We start from the raw sequence: 20930 nt of genomic DNA on the forward strand, positions 1-20930 counted from the left end.
AGGTAGATACCTAGCACAGAGATGGTATTGACTGCATTTATGGATGGGCCCAGGATATGAGTAATATATTTGATCTGGCCTTGCTTGATTTCCGGATGGCTTTGATACTATTGATCATAATATCCCTTTGGCTTAGTAGTGTCTTAGGAAAGAGTTGAGTGGCAGTTCTTCTTCCAAGCAACCCAGAGGTGGGAGAGAGGGCAAGGGCACAGCCAGCTATTATAATTTTCACCATTGTGGGCCATTCAAGTCCATCAGAAAAAGAAAAAGGAGAAAGAGGAAAATAAATGTATAGAAAGGCATAGAAATTATAAGAAACCTAATATACATTATAAATGTAGACCATTTATAATGTATATAATGTTAAGACCCCTGGTGGCACAGTGGTTAGAATGCAGTTCTGCAGGCTACCTGCAGTTCAGCAGTTTGATTCTCACCAACTCAAGGTTGACTCAGCTTTTCATTCTTCCGAGATCAGTAAAATGAGGACGCAGATTGTTGGGGTCAATCAGTGGTGGGATTCAAATAATTTAACAACCAGTTCTCTGCCCTAATGATTTCTTCCAGGAACAGTTCACTAAACTGCTCAGAAAGTTAACAACTGGTTCTCCTGAAGTGGTGCGAACTGACTGAATCCCACCACTGGGGACAATATGCTGACTCTGTAAACCACTTAAAGACACTCATAAAGCACTGTGAAGTGGTATATGAGTCTAAGTGATATTGCTATTGCTATTGCTATTCATTCATAGAAGTTATAAACCCACACGTTTACTTATTTTTTTAAAAAAACTTTGACTTACCAATTTTATAATTTATAATATTTATAATATAAATGTATTTCACTAATTCTAATCCATCTTTAGTTGCAGGTGTTGATGCTCACCAACTTCCAGATTTATCAGGTAAGGCAGGAATCATTCAAAGGGTCATTGAATTATGTTTAAAACTAATTCAGCATGAGCAGTTCCTCCCCTCTCCTTCCCCATCTATGCAAAGTATTGTGAATGGGGAAAACTCCAGGAGGCTTTGTGGTGCTGACCATGGGAAAAAGGGAGGGAGGGAGGAAGGGAGGAAGAAAGGAAGAAAGGAAGGAAGGATTCCAATACTTCCTGCCAGCTTCCCAAAAGGAAACTCAGTGGGGAAGCCAGCAGAAAGTTTGGCCCCATTGGTATTTTCTCTCTCTCTCCCTTGTCAGTCTCTTTTTCTGTTTGGATGAGGAAATATCTAAAATGATTACCCAATAAGGCAGAGGTTTCTAGTATTACATTATAATTGTCCATTCATAATTTCTGTTTGTACATACTTTATTCAGAATTTATAAGTAACATGAAATCTTCTGTCCATTGGCTAATCGATAAATGTTCCTTTTTAATCTTAAACAAAAAGTCTCCTACTGCTAAGAATGGCAGAGAGAATCCATTTTTGTTGTCCAGCCACAATTTCCATGAAATAGCTCAAAAGAATATAGCCATCACCAAAAGTTAAAACCAACATCTGTCTGAGGCATATAATAACCTCTATTTCAAATATAATAATATTAAGACTTTGCAAAAATGTACCATATTTTTGGGAGTATAAGATGCTTCGAAGTATAAGACATACCTAGTTTTTTGGGAGGAAAACAAGAAAAAAGAATCTGTCTCTGCCTCCCAGCAATTTGCCTCCTTGTAGCAAACAGTCTGTTTCAGTTTCAGTTTAGGCTGATTAGCACAAGAAAAAAAAAATCTGCCTCTACCTCCCAGCAATTTGCCTCCTTGCAGCAAACAGCATGTTTCAGTTTCAATTTCAGCACAGCCTGATTAGCACAAGCAGCTGATTGTCGATTGGATTGGCCTCCTGATGATCTGCTGTTTCAGGCTGCAGGGATTGCCATAGCCCAGTGATGGTGAACCTTTTTTGGCTGGCGTGCTATAAGTGGGGGAGTGCAGGGGCGTCGTGTGCGGGCGTGCCACACCCATAATGTAATGCCCCCCAGAGACTTCATAGGAGCCTGGGGAGGGCGAAAATAGCCTCCCCCACCCCCCCAGAGGCCCTACAGAGGCTTCAGGGACCTCCAGGAGGCTTCTCTGAAGCCTCTGGAGCAGTCAAAATGACTCTCCGAGCAAACTGGAAGTCGCTTTGCTTGGAGGGTCATTTTAAGCGCTCCAAAGGCTTCAGGGACCTTCAGGAGCCTCTGGAGCACTCAAAACGACCCTCCGAGCAAACCAGAAGTCAGTTTAGCACCCTAAACTGGAAATATCTCAGCAGGCATTTGAAATCAATTTTCCTCTCTTCTTCTTCTCTGATTGTAATGCAGTAGTTCCCTCAAGTCCAACTTTGTAAAAAAATTTCCTCTTCGCCAAATGGGTCAACATATCCTTCATGAGGGATAGAGAGTGCATATTTTCCACACAGACCATGTTCAGACCTCTGTAATAAAACACAGAGGCACAAAGATCAGTCCTTTTTTCTCCCTAAATAGGACTGGACCATCCACTCTGTGTCTGGCTGGTTGGATAAAACCCTGAGCTAGGTTTTTGTCAATGAATGCATGGAGCTCATCTAATTCCCTGGGAGTCATTGTGTAGAGCTTTGGTTTCAGCAATTTAGCCCCTGGGAGAATTTTGATAGGACAGTCTGTAGGCTGATATGGGGGAAGTTCGTCCAAACTCTTTTCACTAAACATCTCCCTCAGGTCCTGAAACTCCCTTGGGATAGCCGGGAGAAGTTTCCTTTGCATTGTGGCTTCCACCTCTTGGTGAAGAACTCTCTTAGTCCCACATTCTTGATTGTACTAGGGCTTTCTGCCTGGCGGGAATGTCGATAAACCCTCCAGTCCATGCATGGGTTCCACTCTTTCAACCAAGGACAGTACCAGGACCAGAGGCCTCTCCATTCCCAGGGAGACTATGGAGTTTAAGTCTCTGAGTGGGTACCATCTGTATCTCTAAGTGTTCAGTGGCAAATGTGGCAGGAATGCCCCCCACCACCAGATGACAAAATGCAATCAGGTTTTTAGAGTCCTTAGATGAATCCCCATTTTCTTCACCAGAACTGGGCTTACTAAGCACCTGATGCACCCCAAGTCTAGAAGTACTCTGAATGAGTCTTTCTGTCTGGTTCCTGGGAGGTGTAATTCTATGGGCATAGTTACGGGTGCAATGAGGTCACTTACCAAGAGGTCATTATCCAAATCTCTGTCAGGTTCTGTGGCTGGGCTTGGGGTTTGATGGCTTCTCTCTTTGTTTCCAGGAGTAACCTCTTCCATGCCTTGCTGCTACAATAATTCTTTTGGGTTTGGTCGATCTCCACCTCCTCAACCAGTACGCACCAGTTGTGGAGGCGAGCAGGGGCCACCCTCACAACACACACAATATGCAGGTCATCGTTCAGCCCATCTTTGAAGCAACTCATGAGGATGTCCTCTGGCCAGTTGAGGTGACAGGCCAGGTCCTGAAATGCCTCTGTGTACTCTGCTGTTGGTCTGCACTCTTGCCTCACATTTCTGATGTGGTCTCTGTGATGACTTGGCATAATATAAAGGCAGATAGCAAGGAGCTTGAACTAGAGGCTAGTCTTTATTCAGCGGCAGCCATCTTAGAAACTACCTTCTGCCCTAGATGACATCATTAAAAAGTTAACTGTTTCCTAACCTTCTTAAAGAGCTAGGCATAACAATTGAACTTGAAATATAACATAAAACATACACGTCATTACATCTCCCTTCTTAAGTGTAAAACATCTAATATGTTACAAAATCTTTCCATATTTTTGGTTTAATAGCTCGACCATAGCAAGAGAAAGTTACCGCTGTCTGATCATCAGTAAAATTGCTGTCAGGTTGTCAGTCAGTCCCGGCATTGTCACATGCTGATATGCTTACATTATCCTTGGTGTCCTCAGTAGGCTGTATATCCGTGTTCGGGAATTCTATGCCATCATGCGCTTGCGCTTCATTTTCCTTGTTGTTTACTTCTTCCAACGCAATATCAGCAGCAGTGTCTGGACGAAGATGATACCTGTTTCTTCTCAATTGCTGTCCACATTCGGTTTCAACTACATAGGATTTTGGTGAATTGCCTTCTCTGACAATTCGAGCAGGTTTCCATGTTCACCCAGTGACTCTGTGTCTCACAGCTTGCCCAGCACACAGTGGACGAAGAGGCTTGGTAGATTTATCAGTTTTTGCTTTCTCATATTTATGTTCCTCTGAGCTGTTACCCGCTCATGTGGGATGGAACGAGGCTGCAATTTATGCGGAGCAGTAGGCACTGGAATCCTCAGTGTTCTCCCCATTAGCAGCTGCGCCGGTGAGCATAAACTCTCAATGGGTGTTGCACGATAGTTTAATAGGCCTAAATACACATCCTGCCCTGATGATTGTGCTTTCTGTACAATGGATTTGGCTATGCCAACATACTTCTCTGCTAGGTCATTGGCCTGTGGGTGATAAGGGCTTGTGGGTTTGTGCTTGATTCTCCATTCACGCAGGAAGCACTGGAACTCAGCACATGCGAATTGTGGCCCATTGTCAGACACAAGTTCTTCACACACTCCATGTCTTGAAAGTATTGTCTTAAAAGCCAATATGGCTGTTGACGCTTTTAGACTTCCCAGCTGCAATAGTTCAAAGTATTTGCTGTAGTAGTCTACTAACATCAGGTAGTGAATGTCTTCAAAATGAAAAATATCTGTAGCCAGTCTCTGCCATGCCCGTGAAGGAGCATTCCACGATGTAAGAGGTTCTTTCGCATTATTTTTTTGAAATGTCTGGTAGGTGTCACACTTCTTTACAAGTGTCTCAATATCAGAGTCCAGATGAGGCCCATTAATATGATATCCTCATGAATGAATAGTTCATCTTTCACAGGCCGGAATTCCTGCAGCTCAGGACATAACTTCTTGCATTTTTTTGGCCAGCCATTGCACATGACACGAGTTAGTTTCTCTAGTACTTTGTCCTGTTTGGTGTCTTGTCTTATTTTCTCCAGCCGTACATCTGATATTGGCATGTTCACTAGTACTGTAGTACTTCCAACTCAGGTTCATCCCTGGCTTCATGTCCTTCTGGAAACACCCTTGACAGGCAATCTGCCATTGGAATTTCCTTCCCAGGCTTATACTTCACTGTGAGATCATACTGCTGTAATTTCATAACCATTCGCTGCAAACGTGGAGGTGTAAAAGCTAGCGGTTTTTGTAGTATGTACTCCAACGGCTTGTGGTCAGTTTCTACAACTACTGGGCGGCCATATATGTACTGATGACATTTCTCACACCATTCACAATGGCCAGCATCTCTTTCTCAATTTGAGCCTAATTAGCTTGTGTTGTGGTCAGTGCACGTGAAGCATATGCCACAGGATGTCCTTGTTGAGTCAGTACAGCACCTAACCCAAACTGGGATGCATCCACTTCAAGCACAGTGTCAGAATTTCCATCGAAGTATTTCAGTATTGGCCCTGGATGTTTAGTGATCAGTTTCTTCACTTTGTCAAAGTCCTTTCCATGTTCACATCCCCACACCAAATGGCATCCTTCTGCAGCAATGCATGTAACGGTGCTGTCTGTTGAGCGAGGCCCTTAGAGAATTTAGATAGATAGTTGAAAATGCCCAATGATGTCTCCAGTTCCTTTCTGGAGGCTGGGGCCTTCATGTTAAGAACTGCTGTAATCTTCTTTGGATCAGGCTTCAAGCCCTCTTTGGTTAGTAGGTGTCCAAAGTATGTCACTTCTCCTACCCCAATTTGCATTTTATTTGGATTGAGTTTAAGATTTCTCTCACGACATCGATTGAGCAAAGCAGTAAGGTTTCTGTCATGCTCTACTTGATCCTTTCCATAGACCAACAAATCATCAACTATTACTTCAACACCCTGTAGACCAGCAATCAGTTTGTGTGATTTCTTTTGAAATATCTCCTGTGCCGACGCTATGCCGAAGGGCACCCTTGTGAAGTGCCATCGACCCACAGGGGAGTTGAAAGTAGTGAGGTAACTGCTGGCTTCATCAAGACGCAATTGTCAGTAATTAGACTGGGCATCTAATACACTGAACACTGTTGCTCCTACTAGCTTGTGTGCTATGTCCTCCATGGTGGGGAGTTTGTAGTGTTCTCTCATTATAACTTAGTTCAAATCACGTGGGTCAATGCATATGTGAATTGCACCTGTGTTCTTCTTCACCACCACAACCATAGAACTGACCCATTCCGATGGTTCAGTGACCTTCTTTACTACTCCCAACTTCTACATCTTAGTGAGTTCCTGTCTAACTTTATCCACAAGAGTTAGAGGTATTTTCCTTGGGGCATGGATGACAGGCTGTGCACCCTCTTTAATATGTATGTGGCTTATGCCTGGGAGACACCCAGGCCCTTGAATAGATCACAGTATTCACGTTTAATATCAGCTTCCGTCAGACCTCTATGCCCACCATCCACAGTCATTATGATCTTCACAAGTCCAATTTCTTTACTTGTTTTGAGACCTAGCACGGCTGGGGTTTGCGTTTCTATCACAAACAATTGTAAAACCCTTTCAGATCCCTTGTAGGCACATTTTACATGACAGCGACCCATTACTTTCAGCTTTTCACCACCATATCCCATTAATTTCGGTAGGTCCAGAGTCTCTAAGGGGGATTCATTCCTTAGGTGTTCCAGACATATGTGGCTTGGCACACAATTTACTTGTGCTCCAGTATCTATTTTGAATGTGATTGGAGTTTTGTTAGCCCCTATCTGTAATGTTACCTTGGCTTCATCTGCAGAGTGATGTGCTTTCTGTATCACTGCAAGATATATCAGGGAGCAGTCCGAGTCAGACCCTGCATTGTCATCATTGTCCTCTGTGGCATGTACAGCCCGTATTTGTGGCCTTCCGGTTTGCAAAGACAGTTTACACACCCTGGCAAAGTGTCCTCTTTTCTTGCATTTGTTACATATTTGCCCCCTTGCAGGACAGACACTGTTTTTGTAGTACATATTTCCACAATATCCACAAGCTGCTTCTCTGTTACTTGCTCCAGTGCCATAGGTGCCTTTTGTTCCTTTGTGTGCCCTTTCTTGACCATATCTACTGCTTTGAGTTTCTATAGCATTGATCTGGTGCTGTGTTCCTTCCAGTATCTGCATGTCCTTTCTTGATATTTCATATGCTCTGGCGATCCTTATGGCTTTCTCAAGATTTAAGTCTTCTTCCTGCAGCAGTTTTTCCTGAATTTCCTTAAACTTACTGCCCATCAGAATACGGTCTTTAATCACATCTCCAGCATCATAAAAAGCACAGACTTTGGCAAGCAAGCACAGCTGGGTCACCCATTCATCCACAGATTCACCTCCACGCTGGTTTCTCTCATAAAACAATTTTCTCTGCGCTGTGGAGTTTTTTCTCGGGTTGCAGTATGCTTCAAACTTTGCAAACAGTACCTCTGTTTTCTTTTTGTCCTCTGCAGTGATCTCCACACTTGCTTGCCAGGCTCTGCACACATGTGCAAGGAAAAACCCCAATTGTTGAGAGTTTCCATCAGATTTCATGCCCAGGGAAGGACTTTCATATCACCTTCCTCCTCCTCATCCTCCAGCACTTCCATCTCCTCTCTCCATCCCTGCTGGAGACTGCTTTGGGTAAAGGTCACTCCTTCTGTTCTTCTTTCCCAGTTGTCCTTCTTGCCAACAATTACAGGCCATCTACTCTTGGCTGAGTCTGACCTATACTGGCAGCTTCTTCTGTCCATCCTGTAGAGTTCACGCCTGATTGAGGCTTGGCAGAGGCTTTGCCCCAGAATTTGGTTTCTTCTTGATCACTGTTTTGTGTTGACATCATTTGCACAGTCCCCATGGTAGGGTAGGTTCCTCTCCAAGTTGACCACTTTGCAGACTTCACCCAATGTAACGATCTGCCTCAGCTACCTTCTCAAGAAAGCAAGACGGTTGAAACAGTTTGCATTTGAAAAGGAACTTTTACTGAGAAGAAGTGATTGCAGAGAAGTTAGGCGAAGTCTGAAATTAATGTATGAAGCGCTAGGCTAACTTTTCCCATCCACCCCCACCCCAAAGCCCCATGTCCATTAGTAGCCATTAAAATTCTGCAAAACTGTTTTGAAAACTCTGAGGCTGGATGGTGAGATGAGGTCGTCCTAGGATCACTGTGACCTTGAATTCCTGGCTGGAACCAGCTGAGATGCCTCTGCAGATGGTCCTTTCTCCTTTCCCCCCAAAATCCCAACCATCAAAAGTGAAAGCATGCAAAACATTCAACCCACAAAGCCTCCCCCACTCTTCAGAAGGACAGCATTCTGACAGGGACCTGACATCCTGATTATTGCATTTCATTGATTTAACATATGAAAGGGGATCAAAATGCAATTTTCTGGATATGAGAAGACATGATATTGAGTTTGATGTAATAGTGATAGGGATTATCTAGTAATCCATCATATTCTGAAGGAAATCTAAATAACGAAAATGCCATGTATGTATGTATGTATGTATGTATGTATGTATGTATGTATAACTATCAGAATTTGGGAAATTGAAACCTCCTATTTTAATAACAACTGCATCTTTTTAAAGATATGTTGAAAAGGATATGTAGAAAGGGACAGTTTGAACTGAAGAACCCCATAGAAATTTACTGAAGAACATATTTCATTGTGGAAAATCCATCATCTCATATGTGTGTGTGTGTGTGTGTGTGTATTTGTGTGTGTGTGTTCTCTTTGTGAATAAAAAACAATCCACCCTAAACATGAAATATGCTGGGAATTATATGCATTCTGAGAATATTTACTATATCCAAGGAGGGTAATATTTAAAAACATCCATCTATCAAAATCCAAAGAAAGAACCTTATATACCCTGTTAGTATTTAATGCATTCATTTGAGAAATGTTGTGGGGAATAAAAAGAGTTTTAAAATGATAAATATTTAATGTACTGATTAACACCAACTAACGAAGTATCCTACAACTTCCTTCAACACCTTAATCGAGAGGGTGGATGGGGATGGCTTAAGGAGAAAGGTACACAGATAAAACCCTTAATTAAGTGTCTTGTGCAAGCCTTATTTTTCACAATTCTAATTTTATTCATTCTTTCTTTAGAATACAGAAACTACATTAAAAAAAAATTTGAAACAATGAGAGATCCTAATGCTGTTCCAGGTGAATATGTGCTCTTCAATCAGAGATACTCAAAGCTAATCATCCTAGATTATCACCCATCTAAAGAGGAGAGAGAACATGAAATTCTGGCTATGGGAAGGAATCATCATGAAATTGTCAGCAAAAGAGCCGAGTCTTCCACCAGTATTGAAGCATTATTTAACCCTGATAAACATGGATTAATTCCACAAGTTGTTGTACTACAAGGAGCTGCAGGAATTGGAAAAACCATAATGGTCAAAAAAATAATGCTTGATTGGGCTTCTCAACAACTTTACCAGGACAAATTTAATTATGTTTTCTATATTTGCGGTAGAAAGATGAATCTCCATGCAGAGGCAGAGAAAAGTAGCATTGCAGAGATAATTTCAGAAGGATGGCTCAAGGAGCACAAATCGAAAAATGTCATTCAAAATATACTGAAGAATGAAGAAAAGCTTCTATTCATAATTGATGGGTTTGATGAATTAAAGTATTCCTTTGATCAGCCTGAAAACTACTTTTGCACTGATCCCTGGAAGAAGGAACCAGTGAGAATTCTTTTGAGCAGTTTATTTCAAAAAAAGCTTTTTCCTAAATCCTCTCTTATAATCACGACAAGACCAACTGCTTTGGAGAAACTCCATCAATGTTTAGAGCAGCCGGGTTATTTTGAGATACTGGGATTTTCTACAAAGGAAAGAGAAGAATATTTCTACAATTTTTTTGAAAATAAAGACCAAGCAACTCAAGCTCTCAGATTAGTTAAACAAAATGATACACTTTTCACCATGTGTGTCATTCCCCTTGTGAGCTGGATCATCTGCACAGTGATGAAAGAGGAGATGAAAGAGGAGATGAAAGAGGAGATGAAACAGGAGAGAGACCAAGATCTTCAGAAGAGATCATACACTCTCACTTTAATCTATATGCTATATCTCTCCAGTTTGTTAAAGTTTCACCATAAAGAATCCACACAGGATGTCCAAACCAATGTGAAAGGCTTATGCTCTTTGGCTGAAGAAGGAATCCACAAACGGCAAATACAATTTATGGAGGAAGAAGTCAAGAAGCACATTTTAGATCAGGGAAACTCCCTCCCCCTTTTTCTGAATCAGAGAATCTTCAAAAGGGACTTTGATTGTATTAAAACCTACAGCTTCATTCACTTAAGCATCCAGAAGTTTTTTGCTGCTTTGTTTTATGTCTTGGAAGAAGGAGAGGAGCAGCATTCTAAAATTCAGAATAAAAAGTTGCAGATATTATTAGAAAGACATAAATCTTTTAGGACTGATTTTGCAGTAGGATTTCACTTCCTCTTTGGTTTTTTAAGTGAAGAAAAAAGAATGAGAGTGTTGAAAAAAGAATTTGGATGGGAAATTTCTCCTAAGAGGAAAGAATTAGTGCTAGACTGGGTGAAAAATAATCTAAAAAAAGGGGGATATAATTTCCAATTGCACAAAGAAATGTTTAGTTATTTATATGAGACACAAGATGACAATTTTATAAAAAAAGCACTATGTGATATCACTGAAATAAGAGATGAGTGCAACTCTGACATGGAATTGATGATCCTCAGCTACTGTATACAACACTGCCAGAATTTAAAGGAACTCACTGTTGAAGGTTTTGATTTTCCAGAAAATAAGTAAGTATTTTGAAAGTCTGTTGAACATTTCATTTAGTTTATGATCCTGTCACAACTTTTCTATAACTTACTGTCTCAAATATAGTAATAGACCAGAAAAATGTCACTTGGGAGTATGCATAAGTGTCTTTGGGCAGCTAAGTTAAAGATGGCTTTCAGTCCTTAGAAGTGAAGATAAGTATGATCTTAGAAGTGAAGCAGTATTCCAGTATTTGAGAGGCTGCCACAAAGAAGAGAGGGTCAACTTATATTCAGGGCAGGACAAGAAACAATGGATGGAAACTAATCAAGGAGAGAAGCAACCTGGAGTTAAGGAGAGACTTCCTAACAGTGAGAACAATTAGTGGAATATCTTGCCTTCAGAAATTGTGGGTATTTCATAACTGGAGGTTTTTAAGAAGAGACTGGGCAGCCACTTGTCTGAAATGGTATAGGTTCTCCTGGTTGAGCAGGGGGCTGGACTAGAAGACCTCCAAGGTCCCCTTCCAGCTCTATTCTAATTGAATGAAAAGATAGCTTGGGCTAGGTGGGATGGGAGGATGATTTAAAATGAGCAGTTGTTCTTTTGTGAGGCCAATACCAATCAATCCTGCTCAAACTTAAAGAGCCTGATAATGATATCACCAGGAAGTGTTAATCTCATATCAAGATCAGAGAGGCAATTGCTATTGAGAGCTAGGGGCGGTAGCAATTTTATATAAACAAATTAAAAACTTGATTATTTTGTGCAGAGCCCACTCCTGACAATCTTTAAAGAGATTGGAAGTTCACTGGGCCATAGTAAAACTCAGGGTCTTTCTCCCTTTAATTAAAAAGAGCTAATTCAACACTCTCAAATGTTCCATTTGAGAGTTTCATTGCATGTAAAACTTTCCCTCTTACATGGCAGATAACATAAAAAGGTGCTTCTGTAATAATTGGAAACTTCTTAAGCTCCTCTCTTAAAACAAGGTCATTTTGAAATTAGTCATTTTTTAAAAATATGATTGACTATATAGTTTTATCTGATATTTTAATTCAAACCCTATCCCCATTTTTCATTTCAAATAAGAGGTATAGATTGAGAAAGGAAAGGAATTCCTCCCAGTGGTGTGACTTGGAGACAATTCCTGGGAGAATATCTCTGCTTCAGCATTGAATTGATAAAGGGCTCATTTTCTAGTCTTGTTGAGAAAATTGTTATACTGAATAAACTGCAGGATTAACATTTAAGGCCCATCTTTTACAGCTTTATGGTTTTACAGTTTTTTTAATTATTTCATTCTTGTGAAGATTGGCTTCAAAGTAGGTTCCCCCCCCCCATAGAAAGAAACAAGAATAATTTGCACATTGTACTTTGTAGCTGCTTGTTACCTGTTGGAAATGAAGCTGGCTGAAGAGCTCTTTTTCCAGGTTTCAGACTCTTCTGCTTTAGCCACAGGGCTGAGCTGATGTTCTCCTCAGACTGTGCTTAATACAGAGTATTGTTGCACTTAGAGATGCCTGAAATATTCTCTGTTCTTATTTCTTTTCTTTGTATTCAGGATGCCACTTCAAATCTTAATTCCTTCAGGAGATGCTCTAGACATACAATAAGTTCTTGACTTATGATAGATTGTTTACAGTTAAGATGGACCCCCAAGAGTTACTAACAATTCCGTTCTGAAGTTATGAATACTGCAACATCCCTGCAGTCATTCGCCCTTACAACTACCATATTTTTCAGAGTATAAGACACACCTTCCCCCCCCAACAGAGGGTGAAAATTTGGGTGCGTCTTATACACTGAATGTAGCCTCACCCACCCACTGGCCCCCACCCTTTGGCCTCTGCCTCCCAGCAATTTACCTCCTTGCAGCAAACAGAGAAAATTGGGCTTTTGGAGGCAGCAATAGGCTATAGCCAGGATGGTGAACCTATGGCACGCATGCCACAGGTGGCACGTGGAGCCATTTGTTAGGGCACACGAGGCGTTGTTCTTCAGCTCCAGCATGCATGCACGTACTGGCCTTCATTCAGCCATTTTTCGCCCTCCAGAGACTTCAGGGAAGCCTCCTGAAGTCTCTGGAGGGCCTCCGGGGTGGGGGGGATGCCATTTTCGCCATCCCCAGGCTCCTAGAAAGCCTTGGGCAAAAAATGGGTTCATCATGCACCAAAAGCAGCGGGGGGTCTCACATATAGAATTATGGGTGTGGGCACGCCAGCGCCCGACCCCTCCTGCACTCCCTCCGCTTTTGGCACATGAGGGCGAAAAGGTTAGCCATGACTGGGCTATAGCAATCCCTGCAGTCTGAAACAGCCGTTGATTGGGAGGCCCCTTCTGAAACTGAAAGTGAAACTTGCTGTTTGCTGCACAAGGCAAATTGCTGGGAGGCAGAGGCAGGTTTTTTTTCTTGTGCTAATCAAGCTGTTTGCTGCAAGGAGGTAAGTCAATAACTATAAATGCCTTTAGAATGTTCAAATGATTAGACTTATTTTTTAAAGACTGCTTTATTATTGTTCTAGGCAACTTAAAAAAATGAAGAAGCTTTTTAAAATAAATGCTTGATCTGAAGAGGCCCAGTGCTATTGTATCTTCATTTAAATAGCTTTCCACCCCACTGGATCCCACACCCTTCTCCTCACCTTTCATCACCCATAGAAACCATAACCTTTTGAAGAGCTCCAAAGCTCCAGAACTTGGATTAGGGAAGGAGGGAAAGTCATGCTGTTCACTAGCCATGTGGCTTGATCCCAGCTGTGGCCACCATTTTCAGAGTGGCCAATTGAATAGTGGTCAGTCCAGAATGGTGCTCAATTCTGAAAGCAGGCCATGTCGGTTAGCAATGGAGCAGCTTGCTCTTCTCCAGAGCCATCTCTCCAGAGAGCTCCACAGTCTTTACAGCACCCCATAGATCACATTGGAGAAGAAGAGCAAGCTGGTCCATCCCTGAACTCCATGGCCCACTTTCAGAAGTGAGCACGATTTTGCAGTGGCCAAAATTCATTGAAGTCAGTCTGAAAATGTCATCTGCTTCCGGAAGTGAAGCACACAGCCTTGGGACAGAACAGTTTGCTCTTCTTCTCCAATGTGCTCTACGTGTCAGCCCTGGATACATCTTACAGGGCTGCCACAGTGGGAGAGTAGCGAAAAGAGTAAATCATAACAATATTGTTTCATGAGATCAAGGCCTGGCTCAAGATCAGACTGCTGGCACCTGGAGGGGAGTGACCAAAGTTTGGCAGCAGTTGAGACAGGGGGTTGATTGGGCCATGTTATGTGAATGTCACTGAACAGGGCAGGATGTGAGTTTTAGTATGGGTGGGGGAAAACACAATGTTTCAGATTCAGGTTTTCCCCAGATGGGCCAATATTACTTCTTCAATAAATTCTTACTTTGATGGACTTTGTCTCAGAGTTCTGAATTGTTATGAGGAGCTATTTGGAATGCTGATAGTAGGGAGCACTGTGGAGCTGTGGAGATCTCCTCAATGTGATCTCCAGAGCTTTTAGAAAGAGATTTACAAATATAAGTAAGCAATTTGTGATGACAGATGAGGTGGAGTGTATGGGATCTGGTAGGTTGAGAAGCAGGCCTAAGTCTATGAGGAGCCTGAGGGGAGGGAATCAGAGCATGGGGTTTCCTCAGGAGTGATTTTACGAGGCCCATGGCAGAACCTGCACTAAGCCTCCCAGGGCCTCCCAGCAAGCACATGGTGCACCCTGTGCTTTATTTAATGACCACTTTGGGGAGAGTATGGGTAGGGAGTTATAAGTAAGACAATCACATGGGAACTGCACAGCTGTCATGACTTCTGACTATAATGGGCAGATTCCAACTGTTGTTGGTCAAAGACCTTTTCATTTACAAAATGGTCTTTTTCTACTACTAATTTTTCATGCTGCAATATGAATGAATTTATTTGTGATTACTTTTCAAATGGTCTGGAATATATTTGCAAAGTAGAGTAACTGGAAACACTGAAGTAAAAGTCTGTATCTTTTCTTTTAGGGATTGGCGTTTGCATGAAAGACACGTGGAAGACTTCTTTAAAGCACTAACGAAACTGAGAAACTTAGAAGTCCTGAAGTAAGAAAGTGCTAGCATTTTATTTTAGATGGTATTGATAATGAAACCACTACACAATATTAGAAGTTTGTGTATTAAACTAAATATACTGTTACAGCAGTCTCTCATCAATTTCTCATGGTCAACAATAGAAGATGCTTTACTAGGAGTTCCCGAAGCCTACCATGGAACAGAGTTATAATTGACACTGGGAGAGAAGGAAACACAGTTTGGAAAACTCAAGGAAGGGTGCAGTACTTTCACTGGGATTTCTTATTGACAGGAAGGAAATAGACTAGAACAGAACAGGGTAGAATAGAATTCTTTATTGGCCAAGGATGAGAAAGGTGAGAAGATGACAAGGATAATAGCAATACAGGCTACTATGTGGATACATATCTTTAGGCATAAGTGCTGTAGGAGTTAGGTATTTAGCAGAGTGATGACATAGGGGAAGAAACTACCTTTGTGTCTAGACATTTGGGTATGCAATGCCCTATAGTGGCATCTTGAGAGGAAAACTTGAAACAGCTTATGTCCATTATGTGAGGGTCTGTAAATATTTTCTCAGCCCTCTTTCTGTTTCGTGCAGTATACGGGTCCTCAGTGGATGGCAAGTTGGTTGCAGCTTTTTTCTCCTGCAGTCCTAACTATCCGTTGAAGTCTGTACCTGTCCTGTTCGGCTGCTGTGCCAAACCAGACAGTTATCGAGGAACAAATGACAGACTTAATTATTCCTCTGTAGAACTGTATCAGCAAATCCTTGGGCAATCTGAGCTTTCTGAATTGAAGAACATTTTTTGTTGTGCTTTTAATAATGGTTCTAATATTAGGTGTCTATTTCAAATCCTGGCAGATTATGGAACCCAGAAACTCTAGTATCTACTGTTGATACTGTGTCAACTGAGATTGTAGCAGGTGGTAGAATAGGAGGGTTTCTCTTAAAATCTACTACCATCTCTACAGTTTTGAATGTGTACAGTTCAAGATTGTTCCAGCTGCACCACAGGGCCAGTTCTTCAACTTCCCATCTATATGCAGATTCGTCATCATCTCGAATAAGACCAATCACTGTTGTATTATCTGCAAAATTCAGTACTTTAACAGAGGGATCCTTTGAGATGCAGTCATTGGTATAGAGAGAAAAGAGTAGTGGAGAGAGCATGCAGCCCTGGGGGGCACCTATCTAATTGTACAGGTAACTGATGTGATTTTGCCTAGCTTCACCTGCTTCTTGCTATCTGTTAAAAAGCTTATGATCCATCTATAACTATGGTCAGGCACAGCTAATTAAGTCAGTTTGTAGACAAGGATTTCTAAAATGATGGTGTTGAAGGCCGAGCAAAATCACATCAGATACCTGTACAATTAGCAAAGGAGCCCCCCAGGGCTGTGTGCTCTCTCTACTTCTCTTCTCTCTATACACCGATGACTGCATCTCAAAAGATCCCTCTGTTAATATACTGAAGTTTGCAGATGATACAACAGTGATTGGTCTCATTCAAGACCGCAATGAATCTGCATACAGATGGGAGGTTGAACAACTAGCCTGGTGGTGCAGCCAGAACAATCTTGAAATAAATACCGTATTTTTTGGAGTATAAGAGGCACTGGAGTATAAGACGCACCAAGGTTTTGAAGAGGCAAATTTTTAACAAAGTAGGTAGGTAGATAAAGGGAGAGAGAGAGAAATAGAGATAGATAGAGAAATGCAGTAGGTAGGTAGGTAGGGAGAGAGAGTGTATATGTAGGTCTGTAGGTAGAGGGATAGAGAGATAGAAAGAGAGAGAGAGAGAGAGAGAGAGAGAAGGTAAGTAGGGAGAGAGAGTGTATATGTAGATAGAGGGATAGAGAGATAGAAATAGAAAGAGAGAGATACAACATATAGGTAAGGAGAGAAAGAGAGTAGGTAGATAGGTAGGTAGATAGAGGGATAGAGAGAGAGACAGAGGGAGAAATACAGTAGGTAGGTAGGGAGAGAGGCGGGTAGATAGGTACCGTGTTTCCCCAAAAATATGACCTGTCCCAAAACTAATGCCTTGCCACATTTTTCGTGTGGGCAAAAATATAAGCCCACCCCCAAATTTAAACCCCCTGGACAACCCCCCCCTCTCCAGCCAGGCAGAGCACCGCTCACTGACCTAGTGGTGTCCCAAAGGCGCCAAGCCGTGGGAGCCGGGGGGAGGCGCTCATGTTGCTTGCCGTCTTCGGGATACTGCTAGGTTAAGGAGTGGCATTCTGCCTGGCCGGAGGGAGGAGTTGCTGGGCGGCTGCTCCCTTGCTAGCAGGCTCCCAAAGAGCCAGGCACAGCCTCAGGGGCGAAGCAACCATGAGGTAACCACGCTCATGAGCAGCCGCCCGGCAAATCCCCTCTCCAGCCGGACAGAGCGCTATTCACTGACCTAGGGGCTATCACTAAGGCGACAGAGAGTCTTCCGGACAGAGAGTCTTCCGGACAGAAGTCTTCCAGCAGCCGGCCCACCATAGAGAGCACTCCTAGAGCGGCTGATGCTGGAAGACTCAGCAGCCAATTTTTGGAGTTTGGCAGTTATGCTCAGAACGTGGTGTCGGCGGGCAGTGGTGGGTGTTGGTGGTGCCCTAGGAGAGCTGCGCAAGGGCTTAGTGAGGCTGGGGGCAGAACAAGCGCTTGCGCAATACCCCTCTCCAGCCGGGCTGAGCTTCATGCACTGGCCTAGGGGGTATCCCCAATGTGCCAAGCCGTGGGAGCTGGGGGGCAGGCAGAGCACCACGTGGCTTGGCGCCTTAGTGATACCTCCTAGGTCAGTGAATGGCGCTCTGCCCGGCTGGAGAGGGGATTTGCCGGGTGGCTGCTCGTGAATGTGGTCACCTCATGGCTGCTTCACTCCGAGGCTGTGCCAGGCTCTTCAGGAGCCCGCTCGCAAGGGAGCAGCCACCTGGCAACCCCAAAACAATAAGCCGTCCCTGATAATTAGCCCAAGGCCATATTTCGTGGGGCAAAAAAAAATAAGACCCTGTCGTATTTTCGGGGAAACACGGTAGAGAGAGGGAGAGAGATAGATAGAAATACAGTAGGGAGGGAGGGAGGGAGAGAGAGGGAGTAGGTAGGTAGGTAGATAGAGGGATAGAGAGAGAGGGAGGGAGAAATGCAGTAGGTAGGTAGGGAGAGAGAGTGGGTAGCTAGGTTGGTAGTTAGAGGGAGAGGGAGAGAGAAAGAAATACAGTAGGTAGGGAGGGAAAGAGAGAGAGTAGGTAGGTCGGTAGATAGAGGGATAGAGAGAGGGAGAAATACAGTAGGTAGGGAGAGGGAGAGGGAGAGGGAGAGAGAGAAATATAGATAGTGAAATACAGTAGGTAGGTAGGGAGAGAGTGTAGGTGGGGAGGGAGGGAGGGAGGGGGATAGAGAGAGAGAAAAATAGAGAGAGAGAGAGAGAGAGAGAGAGAGAGAGAGAAACAGTAGATAGGTAGGGAGAGAGACAGAGTAGGTAAGTAGGTAGATAGAGGGATAGAGAGAGAGAGACAGAGGGAGAAATACAGTAGGTAGGTAGGGAGAGAGAGGAGGTAGGTAGGTAGATCACTTGGCCAATAAAGAATTCTATTCTATTCTATTCTATTCTATTCCTTCCAAGTAATCACTGCCAGCCCAGTTTGCTATAAAAGCAGCCTTAGCAGACAGTCACATGGTTACATGGATATCTTTGCCCAGTTTTGTTCTTCCATAGGCCAAGACCCTTGAGTTAGGGAAGGGGATAGCAACTATTGTACATGGCACCTTCGCAGGGAACAATTGTCTCTTTCTGTTGTGCCATTACATGACGCCGTAGGGACAGGCTGGGGATGATTGCTCTTCAGCAGTATTGTTCAGATTTCATTACTTGATTATGGTGAAGTCCTCAAGTAAGAATGTTCCAGGTCTTCAGGATGAAATCTGGTGTTACACCATATTTCATAGCCTCTATGACAGCCATGGACTTCACTCTGAGCTCATACTGGCAGCCATATTTTAGACCTGAGTTGCACAGGGCAGTTACCCATCATCACTTGGGGAGGGGTTTGCGATGGTTGTTTCCTTAAAGCAACATTGGCACCTGAGTTCCGTGTTTCAAATCTGAAAGGCATTTTTGAATTTGAGGATAAGGAGAAAGCTCAGGGCTGCACCAGTAAATAAGCAATCCTGTGACTAGCTGTTGTGTATGAAAGATGCAGAACTATACTTTCCCAGTGTCAGTGAAGACTTATCAAAATAGTCAACTAATTTTAATTGGAGAGTTTGAGCATCAGTAACTGTTTTGCATTCTTTGAGAAGTATTTGGTAATCCCTCCTGTCCTTCTTTATGTATGCTCAGTGAAATAAAGTTGTCCTTTTATTAATTCCCCCCCCCCCGCAAACTGGGGTTTATTTTCAGAACAACTTCACATAATAATCCCTCTTCCATGTGTGCTGGCAATATTTAATGCCCAAGAGTACTGGTAAATAATTCATTGTAGGTTGGAACAATTTTTGAAAGTTGCAATCCCATTTCACTCTATTTTTTATTAGGGGTTATTAAATGACACATTTTAAAGAAATATACCAAGTACCAGGATTATGTCAAAACCTATGATATTTCTATACATTTATTTATTGAAAATGATGTTTGATCCCTTCTGATTAAAAATAGCTAATCAAATTGTGGGAATATACTTCACTGTCTAGATTACTTTCTTATTTTAAAAGGAAACTAGATTTAGAATTCCACTCTATTTAGAATACATTTTAGATTACAACTGCACACATGAAATGTGCCAGATCCAATATTTGCATTCTAGGACTTTTCTTTTTTTTTTACTTCAGTTAAAAATTATAAATTATTTATATGGTACTGTTAATGTAGTATCTACAGTATATCTAACCATATGATACCTTAGATTTGTTGATTATATGCCCATACGTATTGCTTTTGTTTTGTTTTTAATTATTATTGTCTATTTTTATATGTGATACTACTAACCAGAAGGTATCATTCTACTTGTTCTTTCAGTTTGGAAAATTGGTCCTTCAAAGAGTCCTGCAGCAGGCATCTTGCTGAAGTCTTCAAGAACAATCAGAGATTGAAAGTGTTATATTTGTATCTCAAGGACATAGATGACAGAGCAACAGAATTGCTGTTTGAGGGGCTCCAAGATCCAGACTGCAAAATTGAAAGACTAAAGTGAGTGATCAGTATTACTTTTAAGTTTGGCATGTTTTTCTTTCTCTTGAATTCTGGAAAAGTATCCATGGAAAGATAATTACAATTGTGATATTTAACCATATTATCTTCTGTTCCTTCTGTTTTCAAAGATACAATTCTGTCTGTGATTATAATCAAAATGGTATGATCATAGTTGGTTCTGGGGGATATGAGATACTTTCTTAGCTGTTAACTGCTGAGAATCTGGCAGAGGGACTAAATTTGAGGGAGGAGGTCAGTTCCTAGGGGTGAGCTCAGAAATTTATAAATGTTCATTAAGCAATTTGCAGATATGACAGCAATTTTACTGATTAAAAAATCTGCAGCTCTGCTTTGCAGATTTATAGGTGTATAAATGGTCATTTTTTGGAAATTCTCATATAGCTTAATTTTTTTACACTCTATGACAAGATTTTTATCTGAAATTTACAGCAATCTTTTTGTTATTTGAGTGGATTGTGTCATTTTGCTATCACTTCTTGGACTTTCTCTTCTATTGCTTAATAGCTTCCTTTAATACAGTAAAGTTCCCTGAAAATTTCTTCTGCTTAGTATTTTGGGAATCTGCTTTAATATAAATATTGACTCACAAGGTAATTGCTAATTAATTAAAGATTGTACAGGTAGTCCTTGAATTATGAATATAATGGAGCCTGCTAATTACGTTCGTAACCAGAGGATTTGTAGGAGTGAATCATATAACTTGACTGCGATCACTCCCTCCTTTTGCCCATGCATTTGCTAATCAAATGGGTCATTAAGTGTACATGAGGTATCTCAGGGTGGGGAAGGCCATGGGGGCCTAGTGATGGAACAAGTTACCTTCTTCAGACTACCCAAGGCTTCCCCCAAACCACGAAGATACCTCATTCTTCCTCCCCTGGACTCCTCACAATTGCTCCCCCACATCCTGCCCTGATGGTCACTTACCTTATG

The 20930-nt window shown here is 42.0% G+C and overlaps 1 protein-coding gene and 1 pseudogene across 3 annotated transcripts in view; one reads left to right on the plus strand and one right to left on the minus strand.

Moving 5' to 3' along the window:
• Positions 1–20930, minus strand: part of LOC309388850 (protein-glucosylgalactosylhydroxylysine glucosidase-like) — a 90653-nt pseudogene that overhangs the window by 46021 nt on the left and 23702 nt on the right. The window lies entirely within an intron of this gene.
• Positions 1–20930, plus strand: part of LOC309383865 (NACHT, LRR and PYD domains-containing protein 12-like) — a 259601-nt gene that overhangs the window by 15185 nt on the left and 223486 nt on the right. For both annotated transcript variants that reach the window (XM_081936836.1, XM_081936837.1), the window contains exons 3-6: positions 867–905; positions 9088–10774; positions 14746–14823; positions 19803–19973. In XM_081936836.1, the coding sequence (XP_081792962.1) occupies positions 867–905; positions 9088–10774; positions 14746–14823; positions 19803–19973 (1975 nt within the window). The remainder of the gene's footprint in view (positions 1–866; positions 906–9087; positions 10775–14745; positions 14824–19802; positions 19974–20930) is intronic.

Source organism: Natrix helvetica (assembly GCF_964273705.1).
Source record: "Natrix helvetica genome assembly, chromosome: 1".
NCBI classification, from domain to species: Eukaryota; Metazoa; Chordata; class Lepidosauria; order Squamata; family Natricidae; genus Natrix; species Natrix helvetica.